This window comes from Podarcis vaucheri, assembly GCF_965113315.1.
Source record: "Podarcis vaucheri genome assembly, chromosome: 11".
Taxonomy (NCBI): domain Eukaryota; kingdom Metazoa; phylum Chordata; class Lepidosauria; order Squamata; family Lacertidae; genus Podarcis; species Podarcis vaucheri.
In genome coordinates, this window is record NC_138749.1 from 40,192,696 (window position 1) to 40,208,967 (window position 16,272).

The 16,272-nt window shown below is 42.7% G+C and overlaps 1 protein-coding gene across 2 annotated transcripts in view; it reads right to left on the reverse strand.

Moving 5' to 3' along the window:
- SLCO4C1 (solute carrier organic anion transporter family member 4C1) overlaps positions 1–16,272 on the reverse strand; it is a 38,236-nt gene that overhangs the window by 12,013 nt on the left and 9,951 nt on the right. For both annotated transcript variants that reach the window (XM_082191761.1, XM_082191760.1), the window contains exons 3-9: positions 10,219–10,416; positions 8,654–8,750; positions 8,038–8,159; positions 5,748–5,857; positions 4,787–4,931; positions 2,759–2,954; positions 213–369 (exon numbers count right to left, since the gene is read on the reverse strand). In XM_082191761.1, coding sequence (XP_082047887.1) covers positions 213–369; positions 2,759–2,954; positions 4,787–4,931; positions 5,748–5,857; positions 8,038–8,159; positions 8,654–8,750; positions 10,219–10,416 — 1,025 coding nt within the window. The remainder of the gene's footprint in view (positions 1–212; positions 370–2,758; positions 2,955–4,786; positions 4,932–5,747; positions 5,858–8,037; positions 8,160–8,653; positions 8,751–10,218; positions 10,417–16,272) is intronic.

The window sequence follows — 16,272 nt, forward strand, 5'->3', positions numbered from 1 at the left end:
CTATCAGAGCAAGCCCCTTTGAAGCTGTCAGGTGTTATCAGGTGACTGGCAGATTTGTCAGTTGATTGGCAGGTGGCATCAGGTGATTGACAGGTCTGTCCTGCAGGGGATGGGGAAAATTAGGATCATGCCTGCCAGCCAAATTCATTTTGCCACCCTTTAGACCTAAGGTAAATTCTGCATTGTCAACCCACGATATAAAATAGCAATACCTTTGAACCGTCTTGAATAGTAACAGCAGAGGTACATCCTGCATAACATGCAGAAAAATACTGGACTCCATCTGTGCCACAGACTGGTAAATAGTTTGAACGCAAGCATCTACAGTGGGAGTTGCAAGGCGCAGTTAAGTTTGATAATGTGCCTGTCCTGAAACAGAGAGATAAAAGTCAAAGGAGCTAGGCATACACACCTTTTGGTATCTCCTAAGAACATATTCTGAACAATTAAAGAGTAAGAACATAAGATCTCTACAGGATCAGACCAAAATCTAATCTAGTCTTGCCTTGTGCACTGTGGCCAGCCATGTGCTGTCAGGAATCCCGCACGCAGACATGATATTTATCAAAATATTTATATGCCTGGTTTCAAACAAAATATCAGAGCGGTTCCTGAAAGTTAAACCTAAAATCATACGACAAAAACCATGGAAGCAGTTTTAAAATCTGAAATAAAGGGAAAGTGTAAGTTCTTTTAAAATTAGATATACCAGAGAATGAACCTGGAATGTTTTTCAAACAAGACGATGGACCTTTCCATCCAAACCCTCTGAGGACTTCAAATAGATTTAGAGCATAGAGGACAAGGTGGGACCTTGTGGGATTACACGGCACATAGTTTGGAGATGAAGTCCCTCCATGATACTTATTTATTTACCATTTTATCTAGGAAATTTATAAACTGCTTGCTCAAAAAAAGAAAAAAAAATCTCCAAATGGTGCACAGGTCAAATTATATATAAAACATTGCTAAAAGACACAAACCAGTTAAAAATATACATAAAACCATCATTAAGAACAAAGATAATATGATTAATATAATTGAAACAAATGCTAACTGAGTCATGTGCCTGGGGAGAGAGGTTTTCAGTAGGTGTCTAAACAGTGCAGTGAACCAACCTTCCAGGTAGGAGGGTTCCCAGCGCACAGCACTGGTCCAGTAAGATACCATGGTTGACAGTTTCAAAAGCCACCGAGAAATCAGTAGGGTCACATTCCTTCCGCTTCTCTTCTAACAAAAGTCATCCATCAGAACCAAGGCTGTTTCAACGCTAGACCATGGTGTTGACTGAAATGGGTCCAGAAAGTCCATTTCATCCGACTACACTTGGAGTAAGACTACCACAACTTTCTATTATTCCTTGTCCCAAAAGGAGATATTTGTCAATAGTTAATAGTTATCACAATCTTCAGTCTAGAAGCCAGAATCATATCAAAATCCATTGCTCCAATCTAGAGAACATGAACAGAAAGCTGCCTTTGGGTTGCTATATTGGATAAGCCCCCAATATGTACTGACTAATAGATGATAAGCTCCGTCAAATGTGACAGGACTAATGAACTGCTCATGAATCCCACTGTGTGTTGTGACAGCCCCGATTAGCTATCAAGTGATACATGCATAATTAGGCTCAGAACACCTAACCCTCAAGAACTAGATGCATTGGATTTTTGCTCTCATAGCAGTCTTCTTCTTCTTTGGCAATCATTCGTAGCTGAGTAAGATTGTCTTCCATAAACATGGTTTTAACAATGAATCCGTAAGTGACTGTGGAGGCCAATTCTGGATCCCACACGTCCTTCCACAGTGGGGACATAGGTTTCCGGAAGGGAATTGATCACAGTGTGGATTTGCCAAGCGTGCCCTTCTCTTAGCATGTTTCTCCCTTGCGTCCTGAGTTCAAGTGTCTTCAAAACCCATGACACCTTTGGTAAAGGTTGTTCTCCAATTGGAGCGCTTGCAGGCAAGTGTTTCCCAATTGTTGATGTTCATATTACATTTTTTAAGATTTGCCTTGAGACAGTCTTTAAACCTCTTTTGTTGACCACCAGCATTAAGCTTTCCATTTTTAAGTTCGGAATAGAGTAGTTGCTTTGGAAGATGATAATCAGGCACCCACACAACATGACCAGTCCAACGAAGTTGATGTTGACGAATCATTGCTTCAACACTGGTGATCTTTGCTTCTTCCAGTACACTGGTATTAGTTCACCTGTCTTCCCAAGTGATGTGTAAAATTTTTCGGAGACACCATTGATCGAATCTCTCAAGGAGCTGGAGAAGGTGTTTATAAGTGGTCCATGTTTCACAAGCATACAGTAAGGTTGGTAGTACAACAGCTTTGTAAACAGGCATTTTGGTTTTCCTTCAAATGTCCTGGTTCTCAAACACTCTGCACTTCAATCGGAAGAAAGCCACACTTGCAGAGCTCAGGCAATGCTGGATTTGGGCATAAATGTTGACCCTTGTGTAAAGATAACTGCCCAATTAGAAGTGATGGACATTATCTAACATTACACCATTGAGTTGGATTTGTGGCACTGCAGAGGGGTTATTTTGTACTTGTTGGTGCAGCACTTTGGTTTTTGGATGTTGAGCGATAGGCCAAACTTTTTGTAAGCTTCTGCAAATATATTTAAGATGGTTTGGAGGTCATCCTCTGAGCGTTGTCATCAGTAGTATACACACAGTATACACTCATAGCAGTATACACACAGTCAGGCCCATCTCATTGTTATTCTTTTGAACAAATACTTACCCATTATAATCTTCTGAGACACCCGCAAATGGCGTATTCCCACATATAGCAATTAAAAAGACCATATTGAATCCAAGTGCCACTGAACAAGTAAGGACGATGAACTTGAGTATGCTTTTGCAATTTAGTTTGAGCCTGGAAACTAAGATACCACTTATGATTTGACCTATTGCTGCTCCTGGGACCAACACAAGTCCTGCGGGAAAACAAGGTGACAACAGAGATTTAATTAGCATTTATTGTTAATAATAGCAGTCATCAATAGTTCCAGAAAATATAAAACAGTGAACATATAGAAATGGTACAGGCACATAAAACTTTCACAGACAGAAGCAAAAGTGGGTTATAATGCTAATCCTACCCCAACATGGCGCACAGCTACCAACATCAAGGAGGCAGGACTTATGAAGTGCATCATGTTGAGGCAAGGCTAGGCCCCGTTTCCCTTTCTACCCATGAAAGACTTACATGACTATAACGCACAAAAAGGGCTTAAGAATATCTTGAATGCTAAATAATATCTAAAACAACCGTTAAATCAGTTTATTTATTATTATAATATTTATAACCCACCATTTCCTTCAAGGAACTCAAGGTAGTGTGCATGTTCTTCCCCCTTCCCCATATTGTCACAGCAACCCTGTGGGGTAGGTTCGACCGAGAGGCAGAAGGTCACCAAAAGAGTTTCACAGTTGAGTGGGGATTTGAGCCTGGTGTCTCTCCTAGGTCCTAGTTCAGCACTCTAACCACTGCACCACCCTAGCTTGCCACTCCAAAATCCATCTTACCACATGCTTCAAATCATTTTGATTTTGTACCTATGTGGCTTGCCAGTCAACTTTTGCTGCGCATCACAGGGCCAGTGAACCTAACTGCACTGTTATGCATGAATCTAATGCCACACACAAAGAGCCAAAGGTTATATATCTTTGATCTCAACTGCACTTTCTCTTCTGGCTAGCATGCTCTCTCAGTCCCAGACTACATGTTACGCTAAGTAGGCTCCCTTTTTAAAAAGCATGCCAACTCAAAGTGTGTCTCCAGTAAAGCCTCTTTATGGTACAGCCTCATCCTAAGAGCCACACAAACATATTCTGGAAAGGTGTCGTCACATTAGGGGCAGGGGATAGAATTCTGGTCACACACATGGAAAGTGGAAAAAAAGATGACTTCTTAAAAGCTGCTGCTACTACCAATTTGTTACCAGCCTAAAATGTTCAGAAAAACTTTCCTACACCAGCACAAAAAGATGGTATGTCCCCTTTCCAATTCACTGTTTCTGTGTGGGGAAGCAAATCTGAGGAGGACATTTTCCCCTCAGTTTAGAAATATCTGAAATAACCACCTAGTCAAGACCAGTGTCTGACATACCCAGGGCTAATGCAGAAGCAATTAAATAAAGATCTAGCCAACAGGAGTTTCATACTGCTCAAGAATATAAGAACATTCTTCCCTGACCAGGCCAAAGGCTGTCAAAGTCTAGCATCTTGTTTTCCAGGTGGCCAAGTCCATGCCCAGGTGAGCCTGTAGGCATTCTTCCCAATAGTGATTCCCAGCAATCAACATTCAGAAATACTGTCTCTGACATAGAGGTATAAATAGTCATTGGGGCTAGTTTGCCTGATTCCTCTCAAAGGGATCAGTGTGCAGGGCAAGAGACATCAGCTCAGTTCCTAGCTAATTCTTACATCCCTCTCCAACATTTCTCCAATGAAAATAGGGACATCCTATTCAGGAAAAGCAGGACCTTTTGGGGTCAAATCAGAAACTGGGATGCCTTCTGTAATTCCAGGACCGTTCCTAGAAAATAGGGACACTTGGAGGGCATGTTCTTAGCCATGCACTAGGAAAACATATTTGCACAGAAATAAGCCTCACAGCGTTCAGTGGACCATATTCCCCAGTAAACCTGTTTAGAACTGCAGACTGTGTATTACTAATCCAGTTTTACTCTGCTCTTGTTATTAAACTCAAGCAGTAAAAAGGTTAAGAGCATATTCTGTAAAATAGATAAGAGAAATACATTACCCCCTAAGGTGGCTGAATAGCTAGATGTATATCCAAACTGGTTTTCTATAAATTTGGGCAAGAAAGTTGCAAAGCCAGTGGCAACACAGGCTTCCATTGAGGCAGCGAGTACAAGACACATCAGCACTGGGTTCCTCAGAAGCATCTAGGGGGAAAAGGGGAGGAATTATTTTGTGACTTCTGACATTTTCTTATATTTTCGTAATTAACAAGTTTGATAATGCAAATATTGGAACTGATATGGATTTTTGTCACCAAACTATTATTAGGAATGGATGGGTAAGTCTAATTCTGGTTTGCAGCACTTTTGTAATGTGTTCATTTTTTAAAGTCACTTCGGTCTCCTTCTTACATTATTTGGGGAGGGATTAAAAATAATGTCACTTTGAGATGGTCTAAGCCTGGGGTGCCACTGGCCTCAACGCAGGCTTCCCTTCTGTTGCAAATGGCAGTTTCCAAGCAGGGATTTCTGTTCAGACCATGGCAGGGAGAGAATGGTTAAACTCTCAGCTTGCAATCCCCCTGAAGCTACTATTTACATTTTTCAAACTGTGCGTGTTAATTGCATTCATGTTGTGTGTAACCTGGGCTTAGGGGAAGAGGTGGACACAAAACAATTCTGAGAGATAATAATCAGTGACTGTGCATTGACAAGCAGATTTACTTGTGGGTGTTGTTGCTTTAAAAAAATATGTATGTGTTGATAAACTGTATTATTCCTAGTTAAATCATTTGTCCTTTGCTTTGGGGTTATAATTCTGTTTTTTACTTTGTCCCATTTACCAAAAGTTATGAATTAAATAACGTGATCAGGCAGCCAATCTTACCTCGCACCCAACCAGAAATGAAACATGAGAACAGGGTCATGTTGTCTATGGAAGTGTTATTTGCACTTCAAGCACACAGATAGGCAATGACATGAATCTGAGGAAACTGTTCTAGATTCCTTGCTTATAATTACCCAGAGTGTCAGCAGAAAGTCTCTGAGACTCCTCCCACCATATTCAGACTGAACTTCAGCTCCAGAATGATGTGCTTCAGAAATCTTTTCGGCTCGTATTTTGTGCGTACCTGAGGCGGTGGAGGAGAAAGCTCATCAAGCATATATATATATATATATATATATATATATATATATATATATATATTAATAGAAAGGTGTGATTAACAGCTGTACCTGGCACTAGAGAACAGAAATCACAAGGAAATAAGCTGCTGTTTTTAATGTTTGACAAATTAACTTCACAAAGCTCCATATCTGGGACCATTTGGAGGCAGCCAATTTGCTTGGATGCGCACATGTGTGTATGTGATTCCTTTGTAAACTGGAGTCTGTTTCCCTCCTCCCCCATGCTGTTGAACATGTGCTGTTAAGTATAAATAGTTACAAGGAGTCCGACACTCTTATCCATCTCTGGTGTGAAAAACTCAGCACATTTAATTTCTTTTTCAACATCTCTAATTGACTCACACAAGCCTTCCTTCCTGACAACTGTGGCTGATAGGGATTGGCTTATATTCGGTCTGGTTTGTCTATTTAAAAAGCACAGCCAGGACATTTAAAAGACAGCTCTGCTTTTTAAAAGAAGAAAAGAAGAAAATCTCTTGCGGGCCAAGTCACAAAGCCATCCCCACCCCCGGCCTGCCGGCAACGAGATAACCTGTGGCAGAACAGGCTTGGGCAGAAAACTAATTGGGTTGAAAATGGCCACAACTTTATTGATTACAGGTGTAGGTGAATCATTGGCTCAGGCATTGGCTGTATATCCATTTCAGCCTCCTGCAGGAGGGCTGAAACCACTGCAGGGTCGTTCCAAGGTTATGATCTCCCCAAGATGCCAATCTATGGAGGTGGCTGTCCTAAGGTCACTGCTGGAAGCTCTATGGCCCATCTGCCCCGTGCTTGGCTTCTGGACAGAGACCTCCACCAAGCCCTTCTACCCTGAATTTGCCGCTGCATCAGAAATGGATGATGCATCACTTCACCCAAGTTTGAGGATTCCACCCATGCTTGAAAAAAGAAAAAAGAAAATCTCCTTATGTGTCAGAGGGAACTTCCCCAGTGGCCTAGCCAGGAAACTGGGTAAAGGATTGCAACCTTGGATCAAAATAGGAAAAGCCAGTCCCATGCTGCATTGGGGAACTACCGCCGCATTCTGCTAAGTGGGGCCCTGGACTTCGGCCTCAAAGTCTTACCCTGTCAGCACAACTGCAGGGATTCACGAGGGAACTCGGTATTTTGTCTGAGAGACCTAAGCTTGTGGCCATTTTCTGAGATAAGTTAGAGTAAGATGACGGTTTTCCTGCAAACAACGTCTTAGGGTCCACCTGGCCAAAATCATTATAGCCCAGGTGTTTGAGAAAAGTTTCTTCCTTTATACCTTTTTACCTTTCTAAAGGTAAACTCTGATCCCTAAAACAGTTTTATAGTTCATCTGCACCTGGCTTCCACACCTTCTTAGCCAGTGTGCAAGGAAGAGTTATGCTTTTCTCATAATTATGGGTTTTTAAAATTATTTTATAAGACATCCAAGTGATTTCTAAATATTGGGCATTCTAGCTACCAGTAACTAAAAATGCTAGATTGTGGCAGTTCTTGTTTGTTTTACACATGCATACAAATATATGAATGAATCCAAATCCCCAACGGATGATTAAAGTAGAGCAGTGCAGGTAAACGACATAGAAGTCTCAGATTTATATCTGTCTCTATCAAAAAATGAAAAATGGTGGCTTCATGATTCTGTTGGAATCCCTGCTTTCATATGTGTGTGTTGCTTTCAGTACTTCTGTAATATTACTTGTCAGATAAGCCTAGAGGAAAGCAACATAGCATGAGCTAGCACAATGGGACTTCCTGGTCCTCCTCTCCCCCTTCAGCCCACAAAGGACTGCCACATCTACTGTGGAGGATAAGGGAATATTCTGGAGCAGATTTGAGGGGGCAAGGCATTGGAAGGCAGAAGGAAAAACCCGTTGCACTCGTGGAATTTCTCATGTGCAAGTGGACAGATGTAACTCTGATCTCTCCATTGATTGCTACGAGGGCTAAAACAACTAACACAATGATTCTCAAGCACCTCACAAAATCTAGGTCACCATAAATCAGGAACACTGAAGCCATGTTTAGGCCAAGGCAGGGTATATATTCCAAGCCCCTTTCATATAGAACCTTACAGCTTCCAACTAGATATTCGAGGCCCTAACCACTCGGGATGGCACTTCTCTCCTGCTTCAGAAAATGTGTTTACCTGGCAATTGCTTTGGGAAATATGAAAATGGTGCTACCAAAAGGCACGTAGAGAAACTGCATGCAACAAACGCTACCCACCAAGCTCCAACCCAACGTGGATCTTCTGGAGTGATGTCATGTCTAGAAAGATAGTAATTTAGCAAACACAGTTTTAATACAGACATGATTAGCTGAGTCACTTTCCAGTACATTCTGCCAGGCTATTCTGCAAGATAAATTATACACCTCCAGCTTATTCATCACATACTGAGCCCTTTATGAACCAACGTAATAACAATTATATAAACAATGGTACTGCTGCCTCACCAGCTGGGGAAATTGCTATCTTTTACAGTTCTGGTTCACTAACTAAGTTTTATTTTTCTACTTCATTGATCAAAAGCAAATAAACACTAAGTTAACTAAAGAAAATGCCTCTTAACTCTGTGGCTGTTCAGACATCCTAACGCAAGTTCCCCCAAGTCCAGTTCCACATCCAGTGGGTATATTTTTTATCTGTTTGGCATAAGGCTAAAATGTAAAGTTTAGTAACATTGTTGTTGGGGGGTGTAATGGAGTTCTAGGGTAACACTATGGAAGTAAAAGGAAAGAAGAAGAAGAAGAAACCTCCTTGCCTCGGGTGACGATGGAAATCAACATAAATGTTAAGCAGCTGTCCTCCTAATACATAACCGATAGCTGGACCCATCAATGACATGGCATAACCAATTCCTGCAGAGTAGAAAGATAATAGTTTGCATTGCAAGGATCCAAAATGCATTTAGCCTAGATGCCTAAACAGGTTGATCACTTTTAGATTCCACAGAAGCCCACTGAAAGCATGCAGAGTAAATATGCAGGAGACTGGAGCTGATCCCAGGGGCGAGACCCACATACATTCAACTTATTTATATCCATTATGACATTTACACGCCTTCTTTCCTCCAAGGAGCTCAAGGTGGTATACCTGGTTCTCCCTCCTCCCCATTTTATCCTCACAAAAGGGCATCCAAATAATTTTGTTGTTGTTTAGTCGTTTAGTCGTGTCCGACTCTTCGTGACCCCATGGACCAGAGCACGCCAGGCACTCCTGTCTTCCAGTGCCTCCCACAGTTTGGTCAGACTCATGTTTGTAGCTTCGAGAACACCATCCAACCATCTCATTCTCTGTCGTCCCCTTCTCCTTGTGCCCTCCATCTTTCCCAACATCAGGGTCTTTTCCAGGGAGTCTTCTCTTCTCATGAGGTGGCCAAAGTATTGGAGCCTCAGCTTCATGATCTGTCCTTCAAGTGAGCACTCAGGGCTAATTTCCTTAAGAATGGATGCGTTTGATCTTCTTGCAGTCCATGGGACTCTCAAGAGTCTCCTCCAGTACCATAATTCAAAAGCATCAATTCTTCAGCGATCAGCCTTCTTTATGGTCCAGCTCTCGCTTCCATACATCACTACATCATCCAAATAATAATAATAATAATAATTTTTATTTATACCCTGCCCTCCCCAGCCAAGGCCTGGCTCAGGGCAGCTAACAAGCAATAATAAAAACAAGTTGAATGAATGCAACTTAAAAACAAGATTAAAATACAACATTAAAATATTGAAACATTAAAATATTAAAATGCAGCCTCATCACAGGAGGAGAAAGGAAAAAGGAAAAAGAAAGAGGGGGAGGGAATCAAATTGGCTCCAAGCCAAAGACCAGGCGGAACAACTCTGTCTTACAGGCCCTGCAGAAATCAGATCCTGCAGGGCCCTGGTCTCATGAGGCAGAGCGCTCCGCCACGCCGGAGCCAGTGTTGAAAAGGCCCTGGCTCTGATTGAAGCTAATCTAACTTCCTTAGGGCCCGGGACCACAAGGGTGTTGCTATTTATGGACCTTGAGGCTCTCCGTGGGGCATACCAGGAGAGGCGGTCCCGTAGGTAAAATGAGCTTCATGGCCAAGTGGGGATTTGAATCCCAGGTCCTAGTGCAGCATTCTAACCACTATGTCTTTTTTTTTTAGTGCGTGTTCAACCTCTTGTAGTTCTGCACACACTGGACTCCCATTGGACTCAGCAGGGCTTACATCGCTTGTAGGCGTGTATACAATTGTAAGAAAACAAACAGAAGGCACAAGAGGTACTATGGACATTCTTCCAAATATTGATGGATAATCAATATAAATGGGCATTTCTTGAAATAAATTTCAGCTAAGCTTACCTATGTAGACTGAAGACTTGTGCTTGGGGACACTGTCGTCGATGAAAGCTGTTCCCAGTGTGTAAAGAGGAGTCCCACCTGCTCCCATTATCAGCTGTCCCAGCAGGAAAACGTAGAAGTAGTTGGAGAGTTCAGTCTTTTTTAAGCCAGGTTTGCATGTGGCATTCTTAATTGCAGCCAGGTTTACTGGACAGGTATCTGGAAGTGAAAGTTTATTACATCAATGAATTTTATTTGCTTTCAGATGAATTATCATAGGTCTTCAGTTGTCCAAGGTACCACTGAACCCAAAAAATGGTGCACAATGCTGAAGAAATGTCAGGTTGCTGTCAGTGGCTCCCGGCTAGTTGCCCAGGAAAGTATAAAGACAAGGGAAAGTTTCTTACCGTCCTTTTTTATTTCAATCTTTACAGAGAGAGGCTATAGAACCCAGCCTTTTGGATAACGGCATTGTCCCAAGTGAATCTCCACCCCCCCCTTCTCTTCCACTTCCTCATTCATCATTCTCATCGTCTTTTCTATGGGTGCTGCTACATGCCCTCTGTATTTGAGCTCTTTGCTCTCCTACTGTTAAGGCTCGCTGGGGTCTGGGAGATAGAGGGTCTGGAATACTTTCTAATGACAACGTATCAGCTGAGTGCTGTTCTAGCTCTCCCATGATTTACCAGCTTTCCCCCTCATCTGCCTCTGAGCTGCCAGCCCCCTCCAACCCCTGTTGTAAATCTATTTTTGTCTTCCTCTTCCTCTTCCTCCTCCCCGGAAGGGTCAGGACAGGGAGCCGGTCTCCACCATTCCTCCTCTGCCCAGTCCCTGAGAAGAAGTAGCAAAGCAGCTTTTAAGCTGACATGGGGAGAAGATGCAGGCTGTTCAGGATAACAGTCAATGGCTGTTCAAAAATAATCATCTTGGGTAGCCCATGTGAGGACTACAACTCCCATCAACCCTAATGATTGGCTATGCTGGCTGGGGCTGATGGGAGTTGTAGGCCAGCAACATCTGGAACAGAGTGTGACACTGGAAGCGAGTGAGAATGAATCACAACAACGAAAAGTTAAATGTTAAAATGAAACTACCTTCCAACTTCTGTGCTTCGCCCACCTGCAATTTATATAATATCGCCATTAGAGATAATATCACCATTGCAGAGTGGTGGGTAAGGATTACGAAAATAATAATATCTTATGTACTTTGAACACCTTCTCACACACACAAAAGTGCTATACGTATGTTGCTGTTGTTATTATTATATGCAATTATATAGTGCATTTTTACCCATCATCATAAATAACATGACATACATGTATGAAATACCTTTCACAGAGCTGCAAAATATTCACTGTGCATAATGTCAGCACTGCTCCGTGAAGATCGCTGACTTATCTTGTGGGGATATTTTAACTTTGCTCAATTGAAAGAGTACTGTATTGATACAGCTTGGATATTCATATCCCATAACCAGTGCAGGTAAGACTACATTTTTATTGACCCAATGTGTATGGAAATATGGAAGGCAAGCTTTCAGATGGAACAAAGTTCTTCCTTGGAGAAGGGTCATAGCTCATTGGTAGGACATCGGCTTTGCATGCAGAATGTCCCAGGTTGCAGTTTTCCTGCTCGGAATCACGGAGAGCCATTGCCAGTCATTGTGGACAATACTGAACTAGCCGGACCAGCACTCTGCATAAGGAAGCTTCCAATGTTCCTAAGTTTTTCTAAGAATTATTATGGGTGCACATTAGTAGCATAGCAAGTGGAATCTGCAACAAAATTTTGCTGTGTATCCTCCTATCTAAAATGGTATTTTTCAGTCCAGCTATTCCCTCTAAGCAGGGTGTCCCATTTTGTCATGTCATTCTATGGCTATTGATATTGCTCAGTTTTTATTGAGCTGCTGTTGCTTTTTTGAGGGGAACTTATAAAGTTCTTTTTTCTGCATTCTTTCAGAATCCCTCAAGCCTGCTGCTCCTTCCCTCTTGTTTCATTATGGCCCATTTTGACTACAGTCCTTGTGGTGTTTGCCACTCACGTTCACTAGCAAAAGGAGGTATAATAATAAATGCCACTAGAGGGAGCTCCCATTTAATAAATCTGAAATATGAGAATCATCTTCTATCAAAACAGTGTTCACCTGAAGAAATGTAGCATTTTTAAAAAGAGAGAGGGAGAATACATAATTGCTTTAGACATCTTTTCCCCAAATGAAGTCACAAATTGCTGGTATCATTCATTATGTTTATTCCAATCCAAATAACTTTTTTTGTACTAGCCATTGGCCATGACAAATCTGAATTAAAAATAAATACAAGCAAAAGGGGTGTCACACCACAAATAATGGTCTCTATTTAGATTTCTGCGTCTCCCTTACAGTTCACTGCTATATTGTCCAGGGTCTTTTTTCTGATCTTTTTGGCCGCCAAGGGAAAAAAGGGAGACTTTGTGAGTCACTGAAGTGTTTACATTGCTAAGAATGTATGCCTATATCATAGCAAGCAAGAGGTAGAAAGAAAGGTCTTATATTTTAAGGGTTCCAGAGTGGAAAGGCGGGGGAAAACAGCTCTCATTGTTAAGTCTAAAGCAGACCAGCCTATGTCAAAGATGCGAAACAGTATTTGCCAATCCTCTGCATGTCCCCGCCGCCAAATACTACGGTAACTAACTAACTAACTACCGTGACTAACTTTTCTGGGAAAGAACCCCACCAAATAAGCCAAGTGAAGAAAATGGTGGGCTGTGTTAACAGAATTACAAGCCTGGTAGATGAAGGGAACGCAGTGGATGTAGCCTACCTTGATTTCAGCAAGGCATTTGACAAGGTGCCCCATGATATTCTTGTAAAGAAGCTGGTAAAATGCGGTCTTGGCTATGCTACCACTCAGTGGATTTGTAACTGGCTGACTGACCGAACCCAAAGGGTCTCATCAATGGTTCCTCTTCATCCTGGAGAAGAGTGGCTAGTGGGGTGCCACAGGGTTCTGTCTTGGGCCCGGTCTTATTCAACATCATTATCAACGACTTGGATGATGGACTCAAGGGCATCCTGATCAAATTTGCAGATGACACCAAACTGGGAGGGGTGGCTAACACCCCAGAGGACTGGATCACACTTCAAAACGACCTTGACAGATTAGAGAACTGGGCAAAAACAAACAAGATGAATTTTAACAGGGAGAAATGTAAAGTATTGCACTTGGGCAAAAAAAATGAGAGGCACAAATACAAGATGGGTGACACCTGGCTTGAGAGCAGTACATGTGAAAAGGATCTAGGAGTCTTGGTTGACCACAAACTTGACATGAGCCAACAGTGTGACGCGGCAGCTAAAAAAGCCAATGCAATTCTGGGCTGCATCAATAGGAGTATAGCATCTAGATCAAGGGAAGTAATAGTGCCACTGTATTCAGCTCTGGTCAGACCTCACCTGGAGTACTGTGTCCAGTTCTGGGCACCACAGTTCAAGAAGGACACTGACAAACTGGAACATGTCCAGAGGAGGGCAACCAAAATGGTCAAAGGCCTGGAAACGATGCCTTATGAGGAACGGCTAAGGGAGCTGGGCATGTTTAGCCTGGAGAAGAGTAAGGGGTGATATGATAGCCATGTTCAAATATATAAAAGGATGTCACATAGACGAGGGAGAAAGGTTGTTTTCTGCTGCTCCAGAGAAGCAATGGATCCAAACTACAAGAAAGAAGATTCCACCTAAACATTAGGAAGAACTTCCTGACAGTAAGAGCTGTTCGACAGTGGAATTTGCTGCCAAGGAGTGTGGTGGAGTCTCCTTCTTTGGAGGTCTTTAAGCAGAGGCTTGACAACCATATGTCAGGAGTGCTCTGATGGTGTTTCCTGCTTGGCAGGGGGTTGGACTCGATGGCCCTTGTGGTCTCTTCCAACTCTATGATTCTATGATTCTAAGTTTTTCTCTATCTCTCATGATACTAAGAGTCACAGCTGTCCATTGAAGTTGGATGCTGGAAGATTCAGAATCGGGACAAAGGTCCATCTAGTCCTGTATTCTGTTCTCAAAGTGGTTAGCCAGCTGCCTAGGAGAAGCCCACAAAGAGGGCACTCTCCCCAAGAGGCAGTGATGGGCACCAACTAGGAGGGCTTTGAAAAAGGAATAAACAATTTCATGGAGGATAAGGCTATCAGCAGCTGCTGACCACAATGGCTGTGGTCCACCTCCGCTGCTAGATATTTAGTTGATAGAGCAGAGTCATCTGCCTCTGAGTGACTGAGAATCCCACCTGCGGCGTTCACTCTTGTGCTCAGGTCCGGCTTGCAGGCTTCTGGTTGGCACCTGCTTGGCCATGGTGAGAACAGAATGCTGGATGAGATCAGCCTTAGTCTGATCCAGCAGAGCTCTCCTTATGTCCTTAGTGAGGTTGTCTTGAAGAGTGCCTGAACTCTAACCCTGCTCTGCTAACCTCATTTGTGTGGCAATTTATCCTCCTAAAAACCTTGCCAGTTTGAATGTATAATGGGGTGTCAGGGAACTGACATCGGAGCGAGAAGCGAAGGGGAGGCTCTCAGATGATGCTGGGGAAGGACCCAGCAGCAGGGGGAGAAACAGCTCAGTAGAGGGGGGAAGCCAATCAGCGCAACACCAGGGATAAAGGGGGGCAGACGGGGGAAGTGGAGAGAGGGCTCCAGGACTCTTCACTGGACATCAGTGAGGAGAGCCCAGGTCCTCCGCTGCCCACGCCTACCCTGCGCAGAAGACTCCCGCGCAGTGAGAGGAGGAGGAGACTGGGTGTCAAACAACTTTTATGCTGGAAGAGTTCAAGAAACGCCCACTGACGGATTCTGCCAGTGACTGAGGCAGCCACGGGAAAGAGGGGCTGCGCAGTTAGAAAAGTTTAACATGGGAAATTAACCGAGAAAGGCACCAGCTTACGCACGAGTAACTCATACCCATTACATGGGGGAAAGCGAGTCTGTGTCATCCGATATCAATGAAGATGAAACGTGCTTGACCACTGGGCTAAAAGATGATGCCTCAAATAGACGTATTAATTTGACTCTTCCCCATCTGAAAGTCTACTAAAGCCTCGTTCTACTGCACTTTATTTACTTTGTTTGGGGCGGCAGGTGTTCCTCAGTGACTGAAATATATGAAACCCTATTTATATCTACCATACCAACTGCCTAACACTAGCTAAGGAGCTATAACAAACTTACCCTGTGTACACACTACACCTTTAAAGCACATTTGAAGCACATTCTTTCTCTCAAAGAATTATGGGCACTGTGGTTTGTTAAGGGTTGTTGGGAATTGCAACTCTGCAAGGGGTAAACTGCACTTAGCGTAACTCTTTGAGGGAAAGAATGTGTTTTGAATATGATTTAAAGCTATGGTGTGTACACAGCCTATAGACCAGAATCTTGAATGCCAGCCATTAGATGTAGTATTTATAATTTCTTTTAGTTCATTTCAAGTATTTTTCCCCGCACTCTTCAGCCAACGAGCCTCTCAGTGGGGTAACCTGTTCTGAAACTCAATGTGGCCTCCTTCCAAGCAGCCGGTTGACTACAGAGCTGTGTTTGCAATGCTCTCTGTCAGGCACCTATTCAAAGATGTTGGATCCTTCCCTACTAGGCAACCTTTCCCAGCACTCATTAACTCCACTTATGATAAAGAGTAATGGGATTATGTTTTCTTCTGCCAGATTCTCACAGAATAAGAAGATTACAGAATTTCACGACAATCCACTTGTAAAAAGAACCAACAAGAAAATAAAGGGGAGCTAAAGAGGAGCAGCGGGAAACACCCTTATGGAGACCACTTCTTTCACAAACAATATTTCATTGCAACTGTGGGAGGTTAACTTTCATTTACATCAACAGCTTTGGTTTGCTGGTAGGCAGCCGAAAACGTAATGGTCTCTAAACTGCAAGAAGTGAGATGCTTAGATTGAAGTGGCCTATTCCGACCGTTTGGGTTTCCTTTTTTCCCTCTGTTATGGGATATAGAGGCTCCATAGCCTTGGTTAAAATGGTGGTGCTAATAATGCAATGCAATAGTACAATTATGCCATTTATATGTTATAACACTGG